The 26,306-nt window shown below is 43.5% G+C and overlaps 3 protein-coding genes across 18 annotated transcripts in view; 1 reads left to right on the top strand and 2 right to left on the bottom strand.

Annotated features, from left to right (window-relative positions):
• Positions 1–15,959, top strand: part of CNOT1 (CCR4-NOT transcription complex subunit 1) — a 106,720-nt gene extending 90,761 nt beyond the window's left edge. For 6 of the 10 annotated variants that reach the window (XM_045046027.1, XM_045046026.1, XM_011290137.3 and 3 more), the window contains 14 exons: positions 397–539; positions 988–1,096; positions 1,195–1,364; positions 1,998–2,250; positions 4,452–4,700; positions 5,873–6,036; positions 6,231–6,348; positions 7,768–7,869; positions 10,654–10,827; positions 11,624–11,773; positions 12,726–12,906; positions 13,515–13,647; positions 14,583–14,717; positions 14,872–15,959. In XM_045046027.1, coding sequence (XP_044901962.1) covers positions 397–539; positions 988–1,096; positions 1,195–1,364; positions 1,998–2,250; positions 4,452–4,700; positions 5,873–6,036; positions 6,231–6,348; positions 7,768–7,869; positions 10,654–10,827; positions 11,624–11,773; positions 12,726–12,906; positions 13,515–13,647; positions 14,583–14,717; positions 14,872–14,950 — 2,160 coding nt within the window. In that variant the 3' untranslated portion in view covers positions 14,951–15,959. Of the gene's footprint in view, positions 1–396; positions 540–987; positions 1,097–1,194; positions 1,365–1,997; positions 2,251–4,451; positions 4,701–5,872; positions 6,037–6,230; positions 6,384–7,767; positions 7,870–10,653; positions 10,828–11,623; positions 11,774–12,725; positions 12,907–13,514; positions 13,648–14,582; positions 14,718–14,871 lie in introns of those variants that run through there. The other 4 variants (XM_023246164.2, XM_023246165.2, XM_023246163.2 and 1 more) reach the window with 2 other exon arrangements.
• On the bottom strand, positions 15,403–21,720 carry SETD6 (SET domain containing 6, protein lysine methyltransferase). The gene is made up of 9 exons (XM_023246167.2): positions 20,625–21,720; positions 20,286–20,390; positions 20,068–20,212; positions 19,848–19,989; positions 19,518–19,712; positions 19,267–19,387; positions 17,657–17,837; positions 17,340–17,482; positions 15,403–17,184 (listed from the first exon to the last, which is right to left on the bottom strand). Exons 1-9 carry the CDS (start codon positions 20,649–20,651, stop codon positions 16,879–16,881), a joined length of 1,365 nt encoding a protein of 454 aa, XP_023101935.2. The 5' UTR covers positions 20,652–21,720; the 3' UTR covers positions 15,403–16,878.
• Positions 21,721–21,864: 144 nt separating this feature from the next.
• NDRG4 (NDRG family member 4) overlaps positions 21,865–26,306 on the bottom strand; it is an 80,272-nt gene continuing 75,830 nt past the window's right edge. For 5 of the 7 annotated variants that reach the window (XM_045046030.1, XM_045046031.1, XM_011290141.3 and 2 more), the window contains 2 exons: positions 24,838–24,876; positions 21,865–23,991 (listed from right to left, as the gene is read on the bottom strand). In XM_045046030.1, coding sequence (XP_044901965.1) covers positions 23,837–23,991; positions 24,838–24,876 — 194 coding nt within the window. In that variant the 3' untranslated portion in view covers positions 21,865–23,836. The remainder of the gene's footprint in view (positions 23,992–24,837; positions 24,877–26,306) is intronic. The other 2 variants (XM_006941560.5, XM_003998089.6) reach the window with 1 other exon arrangement.

Genomic DNA, 26,306 nt, shown 5'->3' with positions numbered 1-26,306 from the left:
ACACAGTTATTTAAGAAACTTTAAAAGACAGCACTTTAGATTTGGAGGGAAAGGTTGATCCACGTAGGTGGGTTATGTGGGAGGGTTGTTACGGACCATTGGATTTTGACTGTGTAGGGACAGTGGGACTTTTTATGTGAAGAACGCATGTGAATATAAATTAGAGTAGAGAGAGAGAGAGAGAGAGAGAGAGAGAGAGAGTGTGTGTGTGTGTGTGTGTGTGTGTGTGTGTGTGTGTGTGTGTGTGAGTGAAAAGGGTTTTGGTGAGTGGAGACATTGTTAACTCGAGGCTCCAGAAGATATATTGTAATTTCTGTTAAGGTTTGGTTTTTGGCTTTGAAAGTTGGGCTGAATACTATATTTTCCATGTTTGTGAATACTGTTTTTCTTCCGTAGGCTGTAGAGGGTTTACTAGATGCCACAAGTGGTGCTGATGCTGACCTATTGCTGCGCTACAGGGAGTGCCACCTTTTGGTCTTAAAAGCTCTTCAGGATGGCCGGGCATATGGGTCTCCATGGTGTAACAAACAGATCACAAGGTCAGTATCCATCTTAACAAGTACTGTTTATTAGACTGCTTTCTAAGATACATGGCCCTTTTCATGTCCAGAGGTTTCCTTTTTTTCTAGAAGGCAAATGGGACTTTGACGAATATACAAAACCAGTACTTTGCTTTGGGGAATAAATTGCAGATCATTGGTTTTAAAAGGTTTCAATGATTTCTTGGCAGTGGTGTTCACATATAAATATTTCAATGTCTTAAGTGGAATGCTTTGTTTTCTAGGCTTTGAAAGAAAAGCTTGAGTTTTAACACTGTGCTGTCTGTTCTGCTTCATTATTGGCTATTTTGAATTTTGGATACTGATTTGCATTTGGTTCTCAAAGCATCCTTAATTTGGAACAAATTACCACTGAATAAAATAGGATCTTTATTTTACCTGTTACAATATGGTTAAGCCTATATGAGTAAAGAAACACTTTTTCTAGGTGCCTAATTGAATGTCGGGATGAATATAAATACAATGTTGAAGCAGTGGAGTTGCTAATTCGCAATCATTTGGTTAATATGCAGCAGTATGATCTTCACCTAGCACAGGTATGGAAGGAATTTTCTTAAACAGAAAAAGGGCTCTGGTAGCTGGGAAGTGTGTTTGCCATAAGTGTTGTCTAACATTGTGCTTTCTGTGTTGCCAGTCAATGGAGAATGGTTTAAACTACATGGCCGTGGCATTTGCTATGCAATTGGTAAAAATCCTGCTGGTGGATGAAAGGAGTGTTGCTCATGTTACTGAGGCAGATCTGTTCCACACCATTGAAACTCTCATGAGGATTAATGCTCACTCCAGAGGCAATGCTCCAGAAGGGTGAGGATGGTGATGGGATCTTTGTGTGTTGAGTCTAAGAACGAGCTTTAGAAATGAATGTGCAAATTTACTAACATTACCTATTAGAATTGCTGTACAACATGTGGAAAGCTTTAGTGGGGCCTAATACTGTCCCTTGAAGTATGAGAGCTTAACTAACCGCCAAGCCACCTTGCTGTAGAGCAAGCAGTACATACAGTACTAGACTTGGTGTCAGGAGTCCTGTGTTTAAGCCCTGGCACTTTAAATTTTGATTTTAGGCAAGTTGACTTACCCCCCCTCCTCAAGCCTTTTCTTGAATAAAATAGAAATAGTGTCTCAGAGAATTGTTGAGATTAAGATAAATAACAAACCATGGCACATGGTAGGCGCACAGAGTGTTTGTTAACTATGCACATCAGCTCCATCTCAACAGGCATCATTTTTTTTTGGGTCAAAAGTGGCTTAAGTGAGGTCAGTCAGTCATTTGCATATTATGTGGTCATGAGTAAACAGGAAGAGACCAAAGATAACTTAGCTTAAATATGGAAATCACTGTTGTGGTTTCTATTAAATAAGCAGATTGTCCAACTGTATGTCTGTGAAATCACAACCATGAGTAGACTGATTTTCACTCTGGATTTATTGTACTAGATTGCCCCAGCTGATGGAAGTAGTGCGATCCAACTATGAAGCAATGATTGATCGTGCTCATGGAGGCCCTAACTTTATGATGCATTCTGGGATCTCTCAAGCCTCAGAGTATGATGATCCTCCAGGCCTGAGGGAGAAGGCAGAGTATCTTCTGAGGGAATGGGTGAATCTCTACCATTCAGCAGCAGCTGGCCGTGACAGTACCAAAGCTTTCTCTGCGTTTGTTGGACAGGTAGAGCTTTTGGAAAGAAAGGTGCTTTTTATTCAACATAAGTAGGGTGTGATGCCTCCAATATTTAAGCTCAGTATTATGTACCTGTGGTCAGACAGTTACCTCCATACTCATGCAAACCAAAATGTCAGCATCGTTACTCTGTTAAATTGATAAAGCCTATTTCATTCCTCATCTTTGGACACTAAGCAGTAAATTCAACATTTCACGTCCCCTTTAGTTCTATGTATCCCATTTCAGTAGTCATAGCTACAAAATACAGTGGATCAGATAATGAATAATGAAATTGCCACATGTATGTAGTAATTTTACTAGCTTGATAATCAATAGTGAGGGAATTTGGGGCTAATTAATATTCTCATAATAGCCCATGTTTTTAAAAATAAGAAAATAACAACAAAATCCTAAATATTTAAATGGTAGAGCCTTTTATTATATTTTCTAAACTAAGTAGCTTATCTGCCTATAATTGGTTAACATGGTTTTTTGGGAAATAGTTTCCATTTATTTTCATGTGATTTTATCTAAATTGGACTTTGAGTTAAAGTGTTAGGAAACCATTTCCTAGAAAAGAATATTTGAACAGGATGAGTAAACAACAATGTAGGAAGAGAGTGATAGTACCATTTTAGCATTCTGTTTTTGATTATTACTGGCTGTTTTCAACCACTGTAAGGGATTCATACTCAGTAGCCAGTTTGTCCTGATCATACTACTTAATTGCCAGAGTGGTGCTTTTGCTGAACTGGCCTTAGAATTCCTTTAGTAGAACTATTGTAATGTTTATTCAGGGAGAGATACTAGCTTATCTGCTTATTTCTGCAGATTGACCATTATATTTTTTAAACTGAGACCAAAGCGTAGGTGTGCAACCAAAGAAAGATTGCAATTAGATCTATTATCAAATAAATGACAGTGGATTATGGAAGAGCTGATTAGAATTTTAAAAGTTGTCAAAAATTGGATTTACTGTTCAAGATGAATGTTAACTTGGTAAATAAATCATACTAAGTAGGTCTCTACCTTAAAAGAATTTTAAAATACACCTTATTGCAAAGCTGTTGTTGAATATTTACAGTTTGATTTTCTGATTTGGATGGAAGAACTTTGAATCAGTTGGGGTTTTTTTTGTGATCATCAAAATTTCATGGGTATGGATGTGGCGCTTGTCTCAGCTCTTCCTGCTGGCTTATTTACTCTTGTTTCTTCTCTCTGTTTGAAAAAGATACTGTATTTATACTTTTTATTCTCTTTTGCATCCTTTTGAGAATTCTTTCTTCCTTGACCTCCTTGATAACAGCAGTCTGTCTTTGTTACCTCCCCCTGGTAGTTTCTCAGATTTCAATGTACAAAAGTCCCTTTGCTGACCTTCTGTCTTGCCTAGGGTACATAAGTTTCAATTCAGTTATTTTACTGCTTATCAAGGGACAGTGAAATTGTTTTAAAGTTTCCAAGATATCGGTCAAGTTTCCATTTTGGGCTTGGTTTCTTTAAGCACTGACCTCCTTCTCCCTCTGCACCCTTAACACCTCTTATACTGCCTTCTTCTTTTGTACTAGCCAAATAACTTCTCTGCTTCACTTCCAAATCATATGTCATAAAATTTGTTCTTTATCCTTTGTTTTGAAGAAATTCATTCTGTCCGTGTTATTTTAAACTTAATTTACGTCGAAATAAACTCAATTTACATTTAAGTAGCCAGTTATGATCTGTGGCTATTTTCTTTGGTACCTACTTATTGTGCAAATTATTACTTGACTTTTCATGTTGCAGCTAGTTGGAGTTTAAAAATTTTGTTACTGATTAAGTCAGTCAGGAGAAGTTATCTTAAATTCTGTGAAAAAGTAAAGTATACATAATTTAATCTCTTGGGAATTATGAATTGGTTAGAATGTCTAACTATGACTTAGTAGGTTACTAAAAGTTGGTTCGTTTGCCTAATTTTTCCACTTTACTTGGCTATGGACTGTTAACTCAAAATTGCCATGTTACTATTTCTTTCTCAATTTCCATCATTTCTGTTCTCCATTAAACTTAAAACTAAGGAATTCTGTCATCTGTCCTTAATGGATAAATCATTTTCATGACCCCTGTTTTTACAAAGTAAGAAGTAGAAATGTGACAAGGAGTAAATGGGAGAATACCTCTTAAATATGAAAATTAAAAAAATTATTTGTGTGTATTATATCTCACTGTGTTTTATATTTTTATTCCTTTGGTAGATGCACCAGCAAGGAATCCTGAAGACTGATGACCTCATAACAAGGTTCTTTCGTCTGTGTACTGAAATGTGTGTAGAAATCAGTTACCGTGCTCAGGCAGAGCAGCAGCACAATCCTGCTGCTAATCCCACCATGATCCGAGCCAAGTGCTATCACAACCTGGATGCCTTTGTCCGCCTCATTGCACTGCTAGTGAAGCACTCAGGGGAGGCCACCAACACTGTCACAAAGATTAATCTGCTGAACAAGGTCTGAAATTCTCTCTTGCCTTAGTCTTGATACACTTGAAGCCTGCATCAGTAGTTCTTAGGGCCCAGTCCCTTCCCCAAAACATTTTGTAATAGCCCTTTTTCTGTCCTGAAATTAAACTCATAGATAGTATTATAAACATAGTCATTAAATATTAGAAGAGTGTAGTGTCTGAACTAAAAGTCCACCCCTCCTCCCCCTCCAACCACCACAAAGTATTTCAGTATGTTAATGTTTGGTAATGACTATACTGGAAGATATTTAGATAATATAGAATTTTGGGCTATGCGCAGAATCACCCTGAATGGGGTGGCTCGACCTGTCCACTGATAACAGATTAGCACCTCAGATACCAGGAGTGACATTGCAGTTGATTGTTTTCTTTAAAGGAACAAAATGGTTTTCTTTTGACATATATAGAATTCCTGGAAATTTCAGTATTAAAACTGCAAAAACGAACTTAGAGTTTGGTCTTGGGTAATTACAAGTAGGTTGCCCTGTCCTTCACTCTCCAGTGGGAAAATCCAGTGGAATGCAGTATGGTTCTTTGTGTTTTTAAATTTATTTATTTATTTTGAGAGAGAGCACTCAAGCTGGGGAAGGGCAGAGAGACAGAATCCCAATCAGGCTCCACGCTGTCAGCCCAGCCCATTGTGGGGCTCTATCCCACAAACCATGAGATCATGACCTGAGCCAAAATCAAGAGAGGCTTGACTGTTGCTGAGCTGCCCAGGCACTTCCAGTTCTTTGTGTATGTGAGACATTTCTGCAGCCTGAGAGCTTCCCTGGCTTTCCATCTATTAAATGCCAAGAGAAGTATAAACCATTTTGCTTCTTGTCCGCCTTACTCACATCAGACCAGAAAAATTAGGTTGTTACATTGTATTAACATGATGGAATACGATGTACCATGTTCCTTTCTAAAGCTTACAAAAAACCAGTATTTGTGGAGAGTATGTTTCTGGTCTAAGATCATTGAAATTCAAAGAAAACCAAATTCTGCGGGCCACATCAGTGTATGGCCCTTTTGGGTGCCAGCATATAATTTTGTATTCAAATGATATGTGTCCTTTAATGTGGGACTTAAGAATACAAGGTAAAAAAACTTGTCTGATGAGTGGTAAGTGAATTATTTTTATGATATACAGGCTCGTAATCTGTGTGCTCTGTAGGTTCTTGGTATAGTCGTGGGAGTTCTCCTGCAGGATCACGATGTCCGGCAAAGTGAATTTCAGCAGCTTCCTTACCATCGAATTTTTATCATGCTGCTCTTGGAACTCAATGCACCTGAGCATGTATTGGAAACCATTAATTTCCAGACACTTACAGCTTTCTGGTGAGTATTGTTGGATTTAATAGAGATTTCCCATTAAGGATTGCTATTTTGTTGGTAAAACTTGAGAAGTAGTTTTCTTTTGGATTTGAGGCATGTTGATTTGTAATACATCTTGAATGTTACTTACTTATATTGATGTGGTATTCACCATATTTAACTTGGACCTTCTTCTGACTAAGGTTTTCTTCTTTCAGCAATACATTCCACATCTTGAGGCCTACCAAAGCCCCTGGCTTTGTGTATGCCTGGCTTGAACTGATCTCCCATCGGATATTTATTGCAAGAATGCTGGCACATACGCCACAGCAGAAGGTGTGGCTGCAGTTTATCTCCTACAGATGAAGACTGTAACTACTTGGAGCTTATTATTAGCACTTTTAGTCATTTAGTAATAATTTTACTTATTCCAGGTTTAGTCGAGAATAATTTCATGTGGAGTAAAGTTTTGGAGAGAGGTTTAACAAGTGCTTGACTGCCTCTGCCTAGAAGCCATTCCTCGGTGATTTAGGGTATTGCTTTTCCAAGTGTCTTGTGAGCCATCTGTGTTAATTTCTTAAGGACTTTTTTAAAACTGAAACCTTGGAGCACCTTTGTAGACTTATATATAAAACTTCGAATACTGGAGTTCTAGAACCCGCCAGTTTTACAGGTTCTCACCTTAAATGCTAAAGACTCTCACACTCAAGGGTGAAGACTGCTGGCCTGTATTTGAAGAAATTAGGATCAAGTTTTAGTAAAGAGTTTTATTTTTTTAATTTTTATTATTTTTAAGTGTTTATTTTTGAGAGACTGAGTGTGTGTGTGTGAGCAGGGGAGGGGCAGAGAGAGAGGGAGACACAGAATCCAAATCAGGCTCCAGGCTCTGAGCTGTCAGTGCAGAGCCCGATGCAGGGCTCGAACTCCCAAATTGTGAGATCATGACCTAAGCTGAAGTAGGACACTTAAATGACTGAGACATCCAGGTGCCCCCTTTAGTAAAGAGTTTTTAAAGTGTAATTGCAATAAACATAGTTAACATGAGAGGTTTCTCTCCCATCTTGCAATTAAATGGCAAATGAATATGGTAGAACATATCCTTGATTGGCCTTTCAGAAGAAAATATGACTAATGTGCTTGGCAAAAAAGAAAGTGAGCTAATCCTTAAATGGAGTGTATATTGTTTGATATTCCAGGAGGAGAAACACAATAACATATTGAATAAAATTGCCCCCAAATAAACATACTTAGTAAAATTGGGAGTTGGTGACAGGTTCAGCCATGTTTGGCTGAAAATAGAGGATTTATAGTGTGAACTTTTTATAAACTGGATCAAATTATTTGACAGGAGTTGGGAGTGGGGAAAGAAATGGTTTGAGACCTAGGACTTAATTAAAACAAGGAACTTAAAAATAAATACAGTAAGGAAGGAAGAAAACAGACCTCTGTCAGTTTCTTAGTTGACTGTTTTGTGTTGTGTCTAAAATTTTCTCCAGGTTTACTACTACTCTTTAAATTTTGCTTACAGGCACAAGGACCCATACATCCTAGAATTCTGGAGCCATTTTGTTTTAAATATTTCTCACTGTTTCTGTAATTATCCTTACTCCTTTTTAATGCCAGTCTTCAAGAGACTTATTTATGTCAGTATTCTCTAGTTCTATTAGTCTGAAGAAGATAGTAAACAAGTCAACTTTTTGGTGGTAGAACAGCAACCGAGTAGAATTACGACTCATGTACATTTCTTTCTTTCAGGGATGGCCTATGTATGCACAGCTACTGATTGATTTATTCAAATATTTAGCGCCTTTCCTTAGAAATGTGGAACTCACCAAACCTATGCAAATCCTCTATAAGGTAATTAATCTAGAGTTACAAATTAAAATAAAATTTAAAAATACACACTCTCAACTGGGAATGTGAGGCCTAATATTTTTTATTAAGCCTTTAAAGTATAATATATATTCAGAAAAGTGCAAAAGTCAAATGTTCTTGTATAACCAGCACCCGAACAGGGTATTCCATATGTTCAGCTTTAGTAGATACTACTACTTTTATAAAATATACATAGCTGTTAATTGACACACCAGCATGTGCCTGGTATTTACTGTTTTGTGTTAGCCATTTTGGCAGTTGTGCAGTAGGATCTCATTGTGGATTTAGTTTGGATTTCCTTGATTTTTTTTTTTTTTTCTTTTTTAAATGAATAGCTTGGCCATTTGGATATCCTTTTGTGATGCTCCTCTTCCAGTTTTTTGCTTATATTTCTACTAGATTATCTGTTTTCTTTTTATAGGACTGCTTCATACATTCTGGATATAAGCCCTTTATTTAATATATATTCAAACATTTCCTACTCTTGTGGCTTTTTTATTCCCTTAAAAGTAGGGTGTCTTTTGAGGAATGGAAACTTTAATGTAGTCAGAATTACCAAGTTTTTACTTTGATCTCATGTAAGAAATCTTTTTTTTTTTTTTTTTTGTATCTGACATAAGAAATCTTTGGCAGTCCCAAGTCGCATTCTCTTCTGTGTGTGCTCTGTTCACTGCCCAAGAAGCCGTATAATACTGGCTTTTACGCTTAGGAGGTATGACCTATCTCAGAGTTATTTTTGTGTGTGGTAAGATTCGTTTCCTCCTCTTTCCTTATATCCCCACCCCAATAAATAATGTACAGCTTTTCAGTACCATTCTTTATTCCCTATTGAATTGCTTGGGCACCTATGTCAAAATAATTGACCATTTGTGTATGGGTGTCTCTCTAGTTCATCTGTTTTGTGTTCTTAGGGCAGTATAAAACTGTCTTGAGTTGTAAGACTTACATATAAAGCCGGAGTAATCAAGCAAAGTGATTCCTCTTCAACTTTGCTCTCTTTTAAGATTATTTTGGCTATTTTGTGTCATTTGCCGTTGCATAAAACTACACAGTCATCTTCACTTCTAAAAGCTGGCTGGGATTTAGATTGAGATTGCAGTGAATCTCTAGATCATTTTGGAGAGAATAGACATCTTAATAATATTGAGCTTTCAATCCTGAACATGAATATTTCTATTTAGTTAGGTCTTTAATTTTACTATGCAGTGCTTTGTAGTTTTCAGAATAGAGCTTTTCAACCTCTTTCTTTAGACTTATGCCTATACATTTTGTGGGTTTTTTGGTGACATTGTAAAATGTCTTTAAACTTTTTCATACTTGGTAGCAATGTATAGAAAGAAACTGATTTTTGTATATTGGCCTTGCATCCAGCTACCTTGCAAAATTTACATTTTCTGGGAGTTTATGAGTGTCTTTTGTGGGGAGAAGTGTATTCTGTATTCATTCCATCAACATGTAACTTTGGGTTTGTGTTTTACTTTTTCTTGCCAGTAACTCCCAGGAAAGTCTTGAATAGAAGAGAGTGATAATGACATGTTTGTCTCATTAATGATCCTAAGGAAAGCTTTTAGTTATTCACCATTAAGTATAATGTTTTTACAAATCTACAGTTTTGTTTTGCAGATACCATTATCTGAATAAGGAAATGCCCTCTATTCATAATTTGTTGAGTTTTTAAATCATTAAATAGGTATGGAGTCCTATTGAATGCCTTTTTGCATTCAAGATAATGTAAAAAATCTTTTTTCTGTTAATATTATAACTCCATTAATTTTAAAATGTTTAAACTGCCATTGCATTTTGAATCATTTGGTCATGATTATCACTGTTATTTCTATTTCTGATATTTAGGATTTTTGTGTGACTTTTCACATCAAATTTTGGTGTCAAGATTATGCTAATCTCATTGAAAAAGTTGGGGAAAGTTCTCTTTAAAAATTAAAAAAAAAAGTTTGGGGAGCTCTTATTCATTGATTTTAGAGATGCTGGGGGTGGGGGGAGAGCCACAAGGGTGGGGAGGAGCAGAGAGAGGGGGACAGAGGATCCCAAGTGGGCTCTGTACTTGACAGCTGTGAGCCCAATGTGGGGCTCAAACTCACAAACCGTGAGATTATGACCTGAGCTGAAACCAAGAGCTTAACCAACTGAACCACCCAGGCACCCCATTCAGATTTTATTTTGATTGGGGTTTTGGCAAGTTGGTTTTTAAAGTAGTTTATTTTATCTGAATTGTCAAATTTATTAGCATATAACTGGGGGCCATTCTCTTAAACTATTATGTCTGTAGGATCTGTAGTGATGGTCCCATTTCATTCTTGCTATTAATATTTTTTCCATTAGTAAAGGGTTTATCAATTTTATTAATCTTTTCAAACAGCCAATTTTGGTTCACGCTCCTTTAATACTTTTTAAACATGTAATTGATTTTGGCTCTTTTACATTCTTGGTTTTCATAAATTGTTTTTTCAGCTTCTGAAGTTAGAAGCCTATGTCTTTTTTTTTTTTTTGCTAGCCTCTTCTAGTATACAGCATTTAAGGTATTAAGTCCCCAAAATTAGATTTTGGTGATTTCCAGATGTACATGTATATATTTTGGTAAATCACTTGTGACACAATTTTTTATTAAAGCCTGTAATTTGTTAATGAAGCATACTTTATACTTTTATCTTGTTTACTTGAGTTAACATTCATGATAGTATAAATGTTACTCCAACTTTCCAACTTAATATGAAAACAACCAATGTTTTTCTCATTTTTTAAAAATAGGGCACTTTGAGAGTGCTGCTGGTTCTTTTGCATGATTTCCCTGAGTTCCTTTGTGATTATCATTATGGATTCTGTGATGTGATCCCACCTAATTGTATTCAGCTAAGAAATCTCATCCTGAGTGCCTTCCCAAGAAACATGAGGCTCCCAGACCCATTCACTCCTAATCTGAAGGTAAAGTTCTAAACATTTCAAGGAAAAACAAGGTTACGTCTTAGTATTTCAGTCCTTTTCTCTGGTCGTAGACTTATTTAACCTGTCTTTCCCCAGCATAAACCACATATAAGTTATTTGTTAGATAAGGATGCTCTTTGGGGGTAGGGGGCAATCATGTTATTAAGCCTGCTGAATATTGGTTTACAGTTTTGCCTAGCTGCTGTTTTTAGTTAATTTTGATAGTAAGTTAATTTTTGCAGAACGTCAACCAAGGTTTTGGGCCAGTCACTAGCTGGGTGGCCCTGATTGCACAGAATTTCAGAACAGACATTTATAATACCTGTATTCCACAGGTATTTTTTGTGTGTCACCCTGATGCAGCTATTGTAATTCTTATGTATTTTGTATTCTTTTTCTTTCACATGCATTTTTTTTTTAAAGTAACAAGTATGATGTTCTTTTCTTCTGAGGCATCTTTTCAAAGACTAGGGCTCTTGGTGAGTGAGCAATATCTCCTCTGTACCCTTACTTTGAAATCCAAGTCCAGGAAAAAAATAACTAGTGCTACACATTATTAGGCTTGTTCACAGAAGGTACCTATCCTGCCTTAATTTAGAAAGATGATTTACTACAGAATGAGAGATTCCTACCTTTTATAGGTTTTTAATTACAGATTAATAAAAAGTGGCAGCTCTTTGTAAGATCTTACATTGTATAGTTTTAGAAAAACAATCCTACTTTTTAGCATAGATGGAATTTGCTGTTAACTCCTACATATGCTTCTGGTTTTGATTATTGTATCTATCTGTGGCAGGTGGATATGTTAAGTGAAATTAACATTGCACCCCGGATTCTTACCAATTTTACTGGAGTGATGCCACCTCAGTTCAAAAAGGATTTGGATTCCTATCTTAAAACTCGATCACCGGTCACTTTTCTGTCTGATTTGCGCAGCAACCTACAGGTTAATTGGTTTGACTTAAATTTTCAGCTGTGTCTGTGAGTGGTCTATTTGGGAGTCAACCAGATTTAAAAATTACTCATGGTTGGATGAGATTCACTGAATTATGCATTATACTAGTTCATCTTATCAATGATACAAAGCCTTAGAAGAGGCAACCAGGGGAACAGGCAGATTTTCTGTACGAATACATGGCTGATAATGGTTCCCTTTCAGTACTCCCAGATGATTATTGTTTTTAATGTTTGTTTATTTTTGAGAGACAGACACAGAGCATGAGCGGGGAGGGGGAGGGAGACAGGGAGGGAGGAAAGGGAGACACAGAATCCAAAGCAGGCTCCAGGCTCTGAACGGTCAGCACAGAGCCCAACGTGGGGCCTGAACCCACGAACCATGAGATCATGGCCCAAACCAAAGTTGGACACTCAACCAGCTGAGCCACCCAGGCTCCTCCCACACCCCATGATTGTTCTTAATAAGGGGATTCTGTCTTAGTTTGCTGTTTTAGAAAAGGACTTGAAATCGTGTGGTCTTTCCACACCAGAGTACCACTTTTCCCTCTCTCTAGATTATTTTTTTCTTCAAGATTTTAAGAATGCCCCATACCCAACATGGGGCTTGAATTCACAACCCTGTGATCAGGAGTCACACACTCCACCAACTGAGCCAGCCAGGCGCCCCTCCCAATATTTTTTATCATTGAGATAATAGACTGACTTTATAAACTGTACTTTTTTGCTGGCACCTGTTAAAGCTTTGCCTTCCTGTTACTGACACAACCACCCATAGACAGATGCGTTATTTGTTCAGCAACCTCACAAAGTCAAGTAAATTTCTAAAAGTTAAATCCCAAAGAACACTGAGAGCAGTTCAGCTTTTCTGTGAAGGCATAAAAAGGGTTTAGAAATAGTGAGTCCTCTATGAAAATAAGGAGTTTTCTGTTTTGTTCATTTAGGTATCCAATGAACCTGGTAATCGTTACAACCTCCAGCTCATCAATGCACTGGTGCTCTATGTAGGGACTCAGGCCATTGCACACATCCACAACAAGGGTAGCACGCCATCAATGAGCACGATCACCCACTCGGCTCACATGGACATCTTCCAGAACCTGGCTGTGGACTTGGACACTGAAGGTGAGTGAAACTAGCCAATTCTCAGAGTTAAGTTCTCTGTACTGTTTGCCACAGTTTGGTCATAGAAATACTTTGTCATAACAGGCATATAATATTTTGTTAGTCTGTTTATGGCTCTGGCTATTTTCTTTTTTTGGGTGGTGGGGAAACTCTTGGCCGTGAGTGTATAGTGGAGTTTTCCAGAGGCAGAGGCTACAGGAAACAATACTGGAGCAGGCTGAACACAGGATTAGAAGAATCCAGCTGTCTTCTATTAAATGACATTAAATAGATCTGTGAAATCCAGCTGTCTCCTATTAAATGACATTAAATAGATCTGTGAAATTAGGGATATTCTTCCCTGATTTTTTTGGGGGGGGGCGGGGAATGCTTTTATTAACATGTATTAATATGCAGGGTATCTGTTTTTAAATATTTCTAAAAATTGTAATGTGGAAAATAAAAAAATATATCTCCCAGAAGTGGAAACCTGAGAACCACTGGTTGAAACTAAAGGACACGGGAAAGGCCAGGATCCCAAATCCAAACCCTAGCCACTCAGAATGATGTCTTTTTGCCTTGGCCTCTCAGAGCAAGTCTTTAATAAAGTTTGTTTTCTGAATTTCTAGGTCGATATCTCTTCTTGAATGCAATTGCAAATCAGCTGCGGTACCCAAATAGCCACACTCACTACTTCAGCTGCACCATGCTGTACCTTTTTGCAGAGGCCAACACTGAAGCTATCCAAGAACAGATTACAAGGTAAGGGAGAAGTTTTTTGGATGATTCTCAATGGTTGCCTCTTCCCCTTAACTTATGCATCGAGTGTGTTTTCTGTGCACTGTTCGCTGAGATCTTCTTTGTGTCCATTTAAAATATCTTTTACATGTGGGATATGGGATACAGTAGTGAACAAAATGTACATTGATTCCTACCCTGGTAATTAGTCTGATGGACACAGAATTACAAGTAGAGAATTGCAAATCATAATCATTGCTAAAATAAAAAGGTTTTGACAAAAGGTATAGGTATCTTGATTGAAAATCAAGTTTCTCTCAGATGGTAGTGATAACATTTTTATCCAGAGTCCAGAATTCACATAGGCCTATTAAAAGGCATTTTGTTAAAGAGTTTGGGCTTTTTCCTTCATCCTCTAGGTTGAAAGGTTTGAAGGAGAAATAGAGGATTGTACTTGGCGTTTTCCTAATGATAAACTACACCAGAGATTAGGCAATGGGTGGATTCTGGTGAGCGAGACACACATTTTAAAAACTGGACCAGACTTTAAAAACTTGTCCCTTCACCTAATAGTTTGTGTATTACAGTATCTCATTAAATAATATCCTTATTTTCACACATACCCAGGTAGTATTAGAATTCATTTCTTTTCACTGGTTGTGCATTCCTTAAGTAGCTTTCTGTGAGCCATGTAATCTGATACTATTATCCTTTAACTTAGAAAACCTAGATTTGTATCCTGCCTCTTCCAGTTAGTGAGCCTAGAAGACTAATTCGGAATCCACCTGCATTAACTGCGATATATCGTTTAGACCTTAATCCACCTGTCTTCAGTAAAGCTAGTAACTTTTGCATGTAGTTTAGTAATCAAGGAGAAAAGATAGGAATAAAGGTAAAGGAGAAGTGTTCATAAATTTCTAGGTTTCTCTGTGCATTAACTCATCTTTTCTTCCCTTTAGGGTTCTCTTGGAACGGTTGATTGTAAATAGGCCACATCCTTGGGGTCTTCTTATTACCTTCATTGAGCTGATTAAAAATCCAGCGTTTAAGTTCTGGAACCATGAATTTGTACACTGTGCCCCAGAAATTGAAAAGTGAGTTCAAAGTGATTTGTCTAAGAATGAAACAGATGATGGCTCTAGCTAGGGTGGGTGATTAAGAGGGTAATAATAGCCAGAGCTAATGTGACACAAGGGATTGCCAGGCCTCAAGTTTTATCACAAACTTGTGATTGTCTCTATTTTTCAGGTTATTCCAGTCGGTTGCACAGTGCTGCATGGGACAGAAGCAGGCTCAGCAAGTAATGGAAGGGACAGGTGCCAGTTAGATGGAACTGCATCTCTGCTGTAAATGTGTCAGCCTGGAGGTCCCACTGCACCAAGTTCATAAACTGGCTGAAGAATCCTTTCAGCTCTTCCTGACTTTCCCAGCCCTTTGGTTCTCGGGTACCTGCCCCAATTACTGTTTGGGTCAGCTTCCTGTGTATGTGGGCACGTTCCAAAGTTTAAATGCATTTTTTTGACTCTTGGCCAAAATTTAGAAGATGCTGTGAATATCATTTTGAACTTGTGTAAATATATGAAAGAGAAAACTTTTGTCTGGAACTTCTTGGGTTTGTGCAAAATGTGTCCAAGGCAAGTAGATAAACTTGGTACCTGCCCAGCTTGTAACTGAAAAGGCTGCTGATGCCATCCACTTGTCTGGGGACAGAACAATACAGCTCCATGTCTTCTGACATTCCTGGTGTCCCAAAGAATAGCAAAAAAAAGCCAGTTTAAATATTGTGTAACTTATTTTTTTAATGTGGACAGGGGACCTTGAAAATCACAAAGTTGTTAAAAATGTGTATGTGCTACTATTTGGTATGCTTAGGGGACATGGGAAGAGCTCACAATTGAGATCCCATGGGTTTTTGTTTTGCCTCTTCCCCAACTCTAAAGCCGACTGCTGGGAGAGCATCATTTTCTCATTTCTACTGGAGAACCTGCCCCCTTAGGCCCTGCAAGATGCAGTCAGCTCTTTTTATAACGTAAAACCGGACCAGGCCTAAAAGTGCCCCTTTCTTTCTTCTGATCCTTGTAAATTGTGGGAAAGGGAACTAATAGTGTATGAATTGCCCTTCCCCATTATCCCAGTAAATAGCCCTATATAGGCTATGTTGAACAACAACAAAGTCAAAAGGACCAATACAGCCCCTTTTGTAAGCATTTTGAATGTTTTGTAAATGTATTGGTCCACGTGTTGTATTTTGTAGCCTTTCTAGTTCCTGGGCTCTAGCTCCCATTACTTGTATGTGTATGCATACTGTAGTCAAAACATTAAAGTCATGACACACACATGACTCCACTGTGCCTTTCTCAGTAGTAGCAGCAGCCAGTGCTGGTGGTGAGGAAAGTGGACAACCCAGCCTCGCAGAGCCTGTTGCCAATGGGAAACGTCACTTCTTGCTGCATGGTAGATCACTTACATGAGTCTGGCATCTTTAAACAAGCAAGGAAGTGAATTTTGTATAGTGTTTCAGCAGTAGAAAAATCATTGGATCAGGTTTCTATGGTTAAATAATTACAAAACATTTTTCATACCCTTTGTCCCCATGGAGTTTTGATAATATATCACATATACCTACTTGTTTTAAAAAGTTTTTAAAATTTACACTATTTAAAATAAAATATACCTTAATAACTCAAGTTTTATGGCCACAGAGGACAAAAAGTTCAAGACTCAACAGCAGAAATCTTAATGGGGCTTGAATGTCATTGGTGGCTTAGGGTTTCTTCCCTTACCGGTGGGCTGTGCCATGTAGAAGAAACTTCAGACTCCTGAGGAAGTACAGTAGTTGTTGAGTGCCAGTGCCAGATCATACCCTCTAACAGAAAATGAAGTCTTGGAGTGGGGGGGATGCTTGCTCAAAACAGACCCAGGTCTACCTTCAAAGTCCATGTTGTTATTAAATGCTAGACTACAACAGGAACCGATTACTATCACATTTCTTCTAACCTTTGGTTCAGACTGAGAACAAAACAGCTATAAAATTCACTGATCTTAGTAACAGCAATCTGCAAGTCTGCTGTACCCAGTCCTTAAACAGGTCACCCTTATCTCAGTTACCCCTAGCACACCACCTTTGTTACTTTTCCTGTTGGTATTTATTAAAGGAAAAGCAAAAGACCCAGATTTTCCTTTTTTTCAAGCATCAATGAATGCGAGCTTAGAATAAAGTTCTTGTGGATGGTCTTTCAGGCAACAGGGAACCTGCTAACTTGTCAGTTCCAACAACTGGTGTAAGATCATCTTCTGACCATAGCGAACCTGCAAGGCCTGCTGTTCCCTCGAGCTGAGTTTCGTGTAGACCTCCTTGTTACTTAGTAAATCTTGTTCAGATTTTAAGTCTGTGGCATAGGTTTGCAGGGTCAACAAAACACTGTCCCGAAGCAGCTGTCTCCATGATGCTTTCAGCCTGGGGATATTTGTGACTGTCAAGCTCTCCTCTTCCCTTTTATCATCTCCCCATCCATCCTGGTCTTTAAACTCTCTGAACTCCTCAGCAGGCATGCATAGTACCTAGAAGCAATCATTGATTGGGCCCTTTAATTTTGAATGGCTGAATTTAGAGAAAAGCCACACCTATCTTGGCAGCATTTAAGTGTCCTCTCCCTCCATCCCACCTTTCCTCTTTCATGTAGTTCCAAATATTTCATCTATTCTCAGCCCTTTACCTTGAGTGTGGTGGTCAGTTCCTCTTCAGTGAGCACCTCCTCCCGCCCAATTACAAAGGCTCCCTCTTCCCCTACCATCTCCAGTTTGCATAAGAAATCCCAGCGTTCATACAGTAGGAGCCTTTCAGCTTCAACTTTTGTTCCTGCAGGTAGAAAAGCAATGTTGTGTAAGTCTCCATATACCCACCAGTTCATTTCTTCTTCCATCTACCCCACCCAGTCTACCAAAAAAGGGGCAACTGCTATTTAAGAGCACGTGGGATGGGGACAGAGACACGTCCATCAGTGTAGTGTGCAAGACTTAATCCGACACTCACCCAGTAATGCTGCTTCACGAACTGTCACCATCTGAATGTCAGCTGTGTCATCCGTGTTGTCGGGATATGGTTCAACAAAACCATACATATGAATGAGTTGCCAATTAGCCATTTGTCCATAAGTGTTGAAAATTTCATGGCCTTTAGGAATGGGCTGAGTGGCCACCATCCGAAGACAATTCTGGGGTGGAAAGGAGAAGCTGGGACTAAGCCCTTCCCTGGCCAACCCACAAAGATAATTTCTGTTTTAGGAAAAGCCTCCGGTGGGTGCAGTTCAGCAATGGGACTGATGAGACACCTTCCAACATTCTACCTTTTTAGTTCCTGTTAAGATCCTGTACAGGCATACCTCAGATTGTCCAGGTTCAGTTCCAGAGCACCACAAAAGAGCAAATAATGTTAAAAGACAAAAAACCAAAAACAAAAGCCAACTTAAATGAATTTTATGGCTTCCCAGTGCATATAAAAGTGATGTTTATGGGGTGCCTGGGTGGCTCAACTGGTTAAGTGTCTGACTTTGGCTCAGGTCGTGACCTCACCTCATGGTTCATGCATTTGAGGCCCAAGTTGGGCTTTGCACTTACAGTGTGGAGCCTGCCATGGATTCTGTGTCTCCCTCTCTACCCCTCTGCAGCTCACGTACTCTCTCTCAAAAATAAACATACGTTTAAAAGATTTTTGATAAAGCTTATGCCATACTGTAGTCTATTAAGTATTCAACAGTATTACACCCTAAAGAACAAAAAAATGGGCTTTTCTTGCTAAAAAAAAAAATGCTAATCACTGAGCTTTCAGTGAGTTGTAACTGCTGGGATGAGATCACCAGAACATATAGCAACAATGGAAAACTTTGAAATCCTGCAATTCTTGCAGTTACAATTCTTCCAAAAGTATGACACAGACATGAAGCAAGTACTGTTAAAAAAGCGGCACTGACGGACTTGCTCAACACAGGGTTGCCACAGACGTTCAACCTGTAAATGCAGTATCTGAAGTATAGAACAAGGTATGCCTGTACAGTAGGATGTAAGGGGTAAAAGTCGCTGGGTTTTAAAATTGAACAATTAAACCAAGATCAAAGTAGAAATGGCAGATAGAGGCAAAAATTAAAAAATAGCCATTTCCTAAATTTTGATTCCATAAACTTGGATCTGATCTTGCAACTTTCCACATAGCAAATGGAATTGACATACCCTTGATACCAAGTTAGATTTGACCTATGACCATTCCCCTTTCCTCCCTCTTCTTTCCCCAAAGTAGTGACAGTATATCTGACCCAGGCTGCTGTCCACTGGGCCCCAACACGATTTTGGTTCACTGGCACTGCACAGAGGAGCCAACCAACCTCTAGCACCAAGTAAATGGCAGTAGCTTATTACAGAATTAACCACAACTTTCTCTGCGGGTTTTGAAGTTTTGTGTTCTACTTCGTTGGAATACGCAAACTCAAAGTACATAACAGAAGAACTTCACCTACACGTTTTTAGCCTGAGGAGAATGGAGCCCACCGAGCCCAACTGTCAGGGCAGCATCAACGACCAGCACTGGTTTGAATCAAATGCCTGATCATCAGTGCACATGATAACAATAACTGAGAGGGATCCACTCACTGGAGAGTATTCTAGATTGGCATTATGATTGGCTAAGTGGTTTAGTATGTCTGCAGCAGGCACCATCAAAGGGGAGTTTGGCTCCTTTTCATCCTCCTCTTCCTCCAGTGGTTCCTGAAAGCTGCCACAGAGAGAACTTTGCTAAAGCCCAGGGTAGGGTGAGAGACTGGGGTGTGGTTCACTGTTCTTTCCCCTCTCATCCCTCAACTGAGATCTAAAGAAAGGAGTCCTTCAAGGTTCGGCTCACTGACCTGTACGCCATCACAAGAGCCACGAGCTGGTGGTAGAGTTCCAGGGAGCGAACCCTGGGGCTGAAAAGATCCGGGTGGGCTTCCATGAACGGCAATACGATGGAATAGTATTCGCTGCGGATGTTGGCCAAGTCCTTCTCCACCGCCTCGGGTACGCCCGTGCCCTGCAGCAATCGCCGACGCTCCTCCTCAGGCCTGCGGTGACACCCCAGCCAGGCTCCCTTCACACACCCTACCGGGACTAGCGCTCGTGGCCCGGTCCCCGGGCCAGGGCGGAGCGAGCCGCGAGGCTACGGGGCCGGTGCTCCCCGCCCCCACCAAGGCTCTCACCAGAACATCGGGTGCTCCAAGCGGCCTAGCTCCGGCCACATCGCAAAGTAAGGGCTCCAGGGCGAGGCCGGGGCCTGCAGCTCGTGCAGCAGCGCCAGCAGCAGCGGCACCCAGCCCGACTGGCTCTGCAGCGCGCCTCGCTCTGAGAGAAACACAGAGGTGAGAGCACCGGCGCGGCCCCGCGGCACGCCTCCCCGTCGCACCCCGCCGGCGCACCCACCTTGCTCCAGCAGGCCGCCGATGGAGCAGGTGTGCTGCGACAGGAGCGCGGCCCGCGGCACGGCAAACAGCAGCTCCCCGGGCTGCACGCTCTCCCGGGCCACCATGCCGTAGCCGGCCACCGTGCCCTGCCGGCTCACCGCCACCTGAGCAGGGGGAGCGGTGGGTCAGGGCTGGACTGCGCCCCAGCCGCGTCCGCCCGCACCCCCGCCTCCTCACCTTGGGACTCAGCTCCAGCCCCACCCGCCGGCACCAGCTCAGGAAGCCGGCCACAGGGTCCGGGTCCGGGCCCGGGTCCGCGTCGCCTCCCACAGGCCCCGCCACCTGAAACGAGCCAGCGCGGTGGAGACGGTCTGCCCAGGAGAACGCGCGGGAAGCGGGAAGGCATCGCAGCGTGCGCGCGGAGAGAAGTTCGCTCTGGGTGGGGGAGGGGACGAGGAGGGCGGCCAGGGACCTGCGCTAGGGAGCCGCAGGGACGCGCGGGACCGCACTGCGGGCTGGGTAGGGGCGAGCCGCAAGGGAGACGGGCAGGCCCCGCTCCGGCCCCCCGCAACTTACCCGCCGGCGCTTTGCCCTGGTCGCCATGGCGGAAGGCGCGGGACCCAGCCGCTCAGAAGCTCCGCGCTAGCGCTTCCGGCGTCCGGGAAAAGGCCTCTCGGGGGCGGGGCCACAGGCCCCGCCCCGGCGCCACGTGACGCTCTCCTCCTGATCCACGCGGAGGACGAGTGGGGATTTGCACCTGGTCAAATCATTCTTCCTGAGCACGTCCTGTGGAGCCCGAGTGTCCCCAGTTGGGTTTAAGTCGGGTCCGATAAGGCGTGTCTCTGTGGAGCCTCGAGCCTGGTTCTGAGCCAGCCACAACTCTCCCCTTCGGTCTCTATGAGCTGAGACATTTCGGAATGGAAGTCCGGGTAAAGAACAAAACTCCCGTTTTCCCGGTACCAACCAAGGCTGTCAGCGCACCCAGGTGGGCGACCAGCCTGCCTTCCTGATCTCGAGTCTCCGTTAGCTACGGTCATCTAACCGTTTTACACGGAGCAGGTTGTCAATGTGCGTGCGTGCGTTTCGGAGTGTGGTGGGTCAGGTTGTGTGTGTTTCCGAGAGGCAGGGGGAGGGTTCCCAGAGGTGGAATAACCCGCCTCTGCCCGCACTCGCTAGTATATCCGTTTGTCATCATTTGCATAGCACATGGTGGGTTTTATTTTTATTTAGATGCTTCTTTATTAGTTGACACATAGCAGGTATGCAATTATGTATTTATTGAGTAAATGAGTGAATGAGTCCGAAATGGTGGTTAAAACCTGGGAAAGTAGCATGCTGTTAAGTAAATGAAGCATTGAATAGAGAGTGTTTTGAAGCCAAACAATGCCAAAGCCAGTTCTCAGCTTTACAATATTATTAGGGTAAATTCCTTCTCCTGAGGCTCCGTTTCCTCAGCTGTGAAACTAATATCTACCCTATGGAATTAATGTAAGAATTGACAAGATAATGAATGTGATCAGAACAGGAAATAGGTGGGGCACATGGCTGGATCAAAGTCGGTAGAGCAGACGACTCTGAATCTTGGGATCTGATTTCAGGGTCCTGAGTTCAAGCCCCAGGGTGGGGGTAGAGTTAAAAAAGAAAAAAGAACCAGAAATAGAAACATGGATGGACACTCCTACATATGCAACCCCATCTAAACCTCAAGAAGCACCAGCCTCAATGCTGCCTTCTCACGAGCTTCCTATGATGGGCCTGGTGTCACCACACTCAAATTCTTCTTAGTTTATTAGTTTTCCAGACACTTAACTCTTAATACTTTGACAAGGGTTTTTATTTGTTTTACATTTTGTCGTCTCAAAGTTTCATGACATCAGCCACCAGAATACACAAAATTAGGTTCTTCGCTTTATATAGACAGGAAAATAATAAATTCCATTAAAAGTTCACTTTGACCAAAGAGACAACCTCCGATGGAAAACCACACGCAGGAAGACCCAATATACATATATATATATATAATGTATAGATATTTATAGATATCTTATCTGAAGACAGAAAAAAAAAATCCAAGATTTGCAGCGCTATCTACAGTTAAGAGGGATTAATTCTACCAGCTTTTCAAACAGTCACATTTGATATTCAAAGGAAGCACGTGAGTGAATAGAACTGGGGACAGACTAACACTCCACCAGGCTCTAGAGCAGTCTAGTAATGGCTTAAGATTCTAGAAGGGGGTGATATGTGCAGAAATGTGGATGCAGGTGTCCTCTCAGCCTCAGAGCACCCCACACGCAACTGTCCCCTCCATAGCACTGCCTTTATCATTGCTCTTTTACTTGTTTTAGAGTTTGTGGCAATTGATTTAGGCTCCAAGACAAGTGGCTCCTGTTTCTGGGCCAGGAGATTCTCCCTGATGGTGCAGGTGGGTTGGATGTGTGTGGCTCAGTCCTGGGCTTCAGGTGAAAGGAGGGGACTGGGGTACATGGAGAGCCTTTCTCCTCTGCCTGGACCTTGTTCTCTTTTGGAACCTCCACCTCCCACCCCAGGACCCAGCAAGCCCCAGCCCAAGCCACTCCAACAGTCCTGAGATGGTGATGTGGGCCTGCAGAAGTCTCACTACCTTAGACCATTTCTTTCCAGATAAAATCTCTTCTTGCTTAGTGATGCCCACATAAAATGTTGGCATAGCTTGACCAGAACTCCCCCTAACAACACCATGTTTCTGGTGGCCTTGGACACACTGCTGCTGATTGGGTTGTCCTCCATGGAACCTGGGGACAAAAGAGGGGGTCTGCTGGGAATCTCAGCCACCACTGTCTCTAGTCACATACTGGCTCCTGAAGGCAGACACCGTGAAGTTCTCAGGGGTGCATCCGACCTTCATGGGCTATCCCAGCATTTAAGTTCAGCCCCCAAGTCAGGCCCCTATGGAGATACAGGATCAGGTGACTTTCTACCTCAGGGCCTTGGCTCAGACATGGGACAGGGCCACGAGGTGGTGGAGTGTGTGGGCTGGGACAGTCTGTGGGGTTCCTGCCTGTAAGGTCCTCTGTGTTTGGTCTTCCTGGAGCAGAGAAACCCTGTTCAGCCCCTGCCTGCCTGTCTGCCTGGCCCTACATCACCAGGCTAGCCCAGAGAGCACCAGGAAAACTGCTGCCTGGTCAGAGCGCCCCCTTGTGGCTATGGTTCAGATGATTGTCACATGTGCAAAAGACAGAAACAGATGTGCTTGGTGGGGGAGATGGGGAGAAAGGGGCCTGCAGAGCTCCAGGGCCCCTACCTCCTAGTGCTCCCCTGTGCTGTCTCCTGTCACCCCGGTGCCTGAGCTGGACCCCATGCTGCTGCTGTCCCAGCACACCACCTCAAAACCCCATCCCATCTTCAAACCTGCCCTGCCCATGGGGGTCATCCCATGCTTTCTTCAGTCCAGGATATTACCCTGGATCCTGCCCAGAGAAAGACTTGAACTCTTTCCTTAGCAGATCCCCTTCCTCCCTGAGCCCCGCCCAGACCGTGGGGAGTTGGAAGAAGGGCCTAAGTCAGCCAAGTTAACAAGGTGAGTGAGGTGGGGGTGGGGAGGAGCGAGCCTCTCAAACCATCTGGAGACCGTTCTGCTGCAGCATCTAGGATGAATCCCCTCACGTTTTTAACAAAAGAGAAGTGAACCCATTTCCTCCCCCGGCCTTCACAAAAATAAACTAAAGGGAAAATGAGCCGGCGCGAGGATGCCAGTGGGACGTCGATGCGGGCGGGGGCAGGTGGGCATCTCTGCCAGGCTAGGGGCTTCAACAGGACACCTCCATGGTGTGATTGACCTGGCCCAGCCCCTCGCTGCTCTCCGAGTGGGTGCAGGCCTGCGGGCGGCTGCCATCCACCGAACCGGCACTGGTGAGCGACGCGGTACGAGAGCGGGCGAGGCGGGTCATGCTGGCCGAGGGCACTGTGGGCAGAGATGGGAACAGGCATGAGGACTGGCAGGCGGGTCTGGGTGCCAGCAGGCAGGAGAAGGGTTGACACAAGCAAAGCGGCAAGACCCGTTTTTCCAATGGCACAGAGGCCCCTCCCAAGCCAGGGCTCTGGCACCTACTCCATCAAGCCGGAGGCATGCAGCACCAGCGAGTGAATGAGCCAAAGAGGGGGGGACCGGGCACCCCGCAGAGGCCAGCGGGACCCAGCTCACAACAGCTGGCCAGAGCTATGGCCAGAATGGGGTCACTGCCCGGGTACCCCTGAGCTGCTACAGGGACGGGACAGAATTCCAGCGATGCCCCCCCCTCAAGAGGATGATGGGACAGGGGAGTGGGACTACTTCCGTGAAGAAGGACTAGGTGTGGTGGCCACAAACTGCCCTAAATCTAATTTCTGTCCTTATTTGGAGTTTCACGAGCAAGACGCTCAGGGGCAAACTCCACCTCCCTGAACTCAGCTGGCCACTGGTCCAGCTGGGGCATGGTCAGACACCCTTGCACCCAGGGCCAGGCCTAGGCTTTACCTCTGAAAGGATCTGGTTCCAAATGCCTGAGCTCTGAAAGCCATGTGGCCCATGGCCACCCAGAAGCCAGACCACTCTGAACCCCAGCCAATCTAGAGCCCTGACATGGGACGCAGCCCACTAGGTCCAGGATCTGTGAAAAAGCACGACTCTTTTGGGCTTTAGGAGGCGAGCGGGACACAAGAAAGTTCCAAACCACAGCAAGATGAGGCCCGGCCGCAGCGCTGCACAGAGGAAAGAGCAGGGGGTCCTGGGGTGGGGATCCATGCATCAGGGGAGGGGCCACAGGGCTACCTGCTCCTCCACTCAGCCTTCGGTCCTTCAAGTATGCAACTAAGAGAGAAGACAGAGCCAGAGGGGTGGGGCAGGGTGGGGGGAGACACAGAACACGGGTGAAGAGCGTGATCCGGCGAGGCCAGGGTGTTGCGAGGGTCAGGAGAGAAGACAACAGGACAGGAACAGAGCGGGCTGGGGCAGGGCCAGAGCTTTAGGAAGCCCCCTCCTGCCCACCCACTGAAGCAGCAGCCCTGGAGGGAGCCCTGATCCCACGGTGGAGGCACTCATCTTGCTTCTCCAGCCTGGGCTGTGACCCTGAGGGGCTCTTGGTGACAGGGCTAGTGCCAGCACCCTCACCCTTCTTCCGGGCCCCAGTTCCCCCATGTACAGAATGGGGGAGGCCTGCACAACCTCCTAAATCCTGCCCAGCTCTCAGGCTGCCTGGTGGCATTTTGCCTGGGGTCCTAAGAACATGTCCCAGCCCAATAAGCTTTGCTGGTCTACCCATCCCACAGATGCTCACGGGGCAGGCCCTGGGCTCAGGCCCAGCCACAGAGCTCCTGCTGTGGTTCGCTGTTGGCTTTGGCCTCTCTTTGCCCTACATCCCCACATGAGGCTGGCAGGCTTCTGGGGGGCCAGAGGGATTTCCACTCCTGGCTGGGCCCCCAGTTTTCCCCCACGGGCCTGTCCTTCTAAGGAGGCACAAGCTCCAGAGGGTAAAGTCCAGGGGGGAAACAAATTCAGGGAGAAGAGTTTTGCTTCCAGCAGGAGAGCCAGGTATATGGGGGAAAGGGGAGGAATCAAGGAGATAAAAAGGGTGTGTGCATGTGCATGTGTGTATGTGATTTAGAGGTGCCCATGAGCAGTCTGGGGATATCATCCCTGCACAAGGGGCAGTTTGGAGAGGGGAGGAGAGTGGGCATAGCCACCCCTTGGCCCCTACTCCCTTGGGGTCTTCATATACGCAACCCCCAGGTTTGGCTGCCTTGTCTCTCTCCTAAAACCCAGGTGGCCTCACTTGCCTTCCTCACGCCCTAGATTCCAAGACCACTCTAATGTCCCTTGCACCATCCCACCACGTGTGACAAAAGCCCTTCTCAGGTGCCATAGGCCTGGCGGGGAGCTGGTGGTATATATGACTCACCTGTAGGCAGGCTTTCTGGGCAGGACTCAGCCCTGGGCTCTTGTCCCCCAGGGCTGGAGGAAGAGCCTTACCGCTCCAATGCTGCCAGGAGAGCACTGTCCCAAAGCCCCTCCAAGAGCAGAGGAGAGCCAGACACAGCCTAGGATCATCTACTTACAACGCAGGTGGAGACGCCCTAGAGGGTCCCCCGTCATGTGGGGAGCAGGTGGGGAGTGGCACAGCATGTGGGCCCTGAGAACACAGAGCTCATATGCCCACAGGCTTAGTGCCACCTGCCACCGTGTGCCAAACCCACTTTGCTGCCTGCCCACCGGTCTCTAGGGCGGGGGCAGGGGGAGGTATA

Source organism: Felis catus, chromosome E2, assembly GCF_018350175.1.
Source record: "Felis catus isolate Fca126 chromosome E2, F.catus_Fca126_mat1.0, whole genome shotgun sequence".
Lineage (NCBI taxonomy): Eukaryota > Metazoa > Chordata > Mammalia > Carnivora > Felidae > Felis > Felis catus.
The sequence above is the reverse complement of the archived record's forward strand: the minus strand, read 5'-3'. Positions and strand labels throughout refer to the sequence as shown.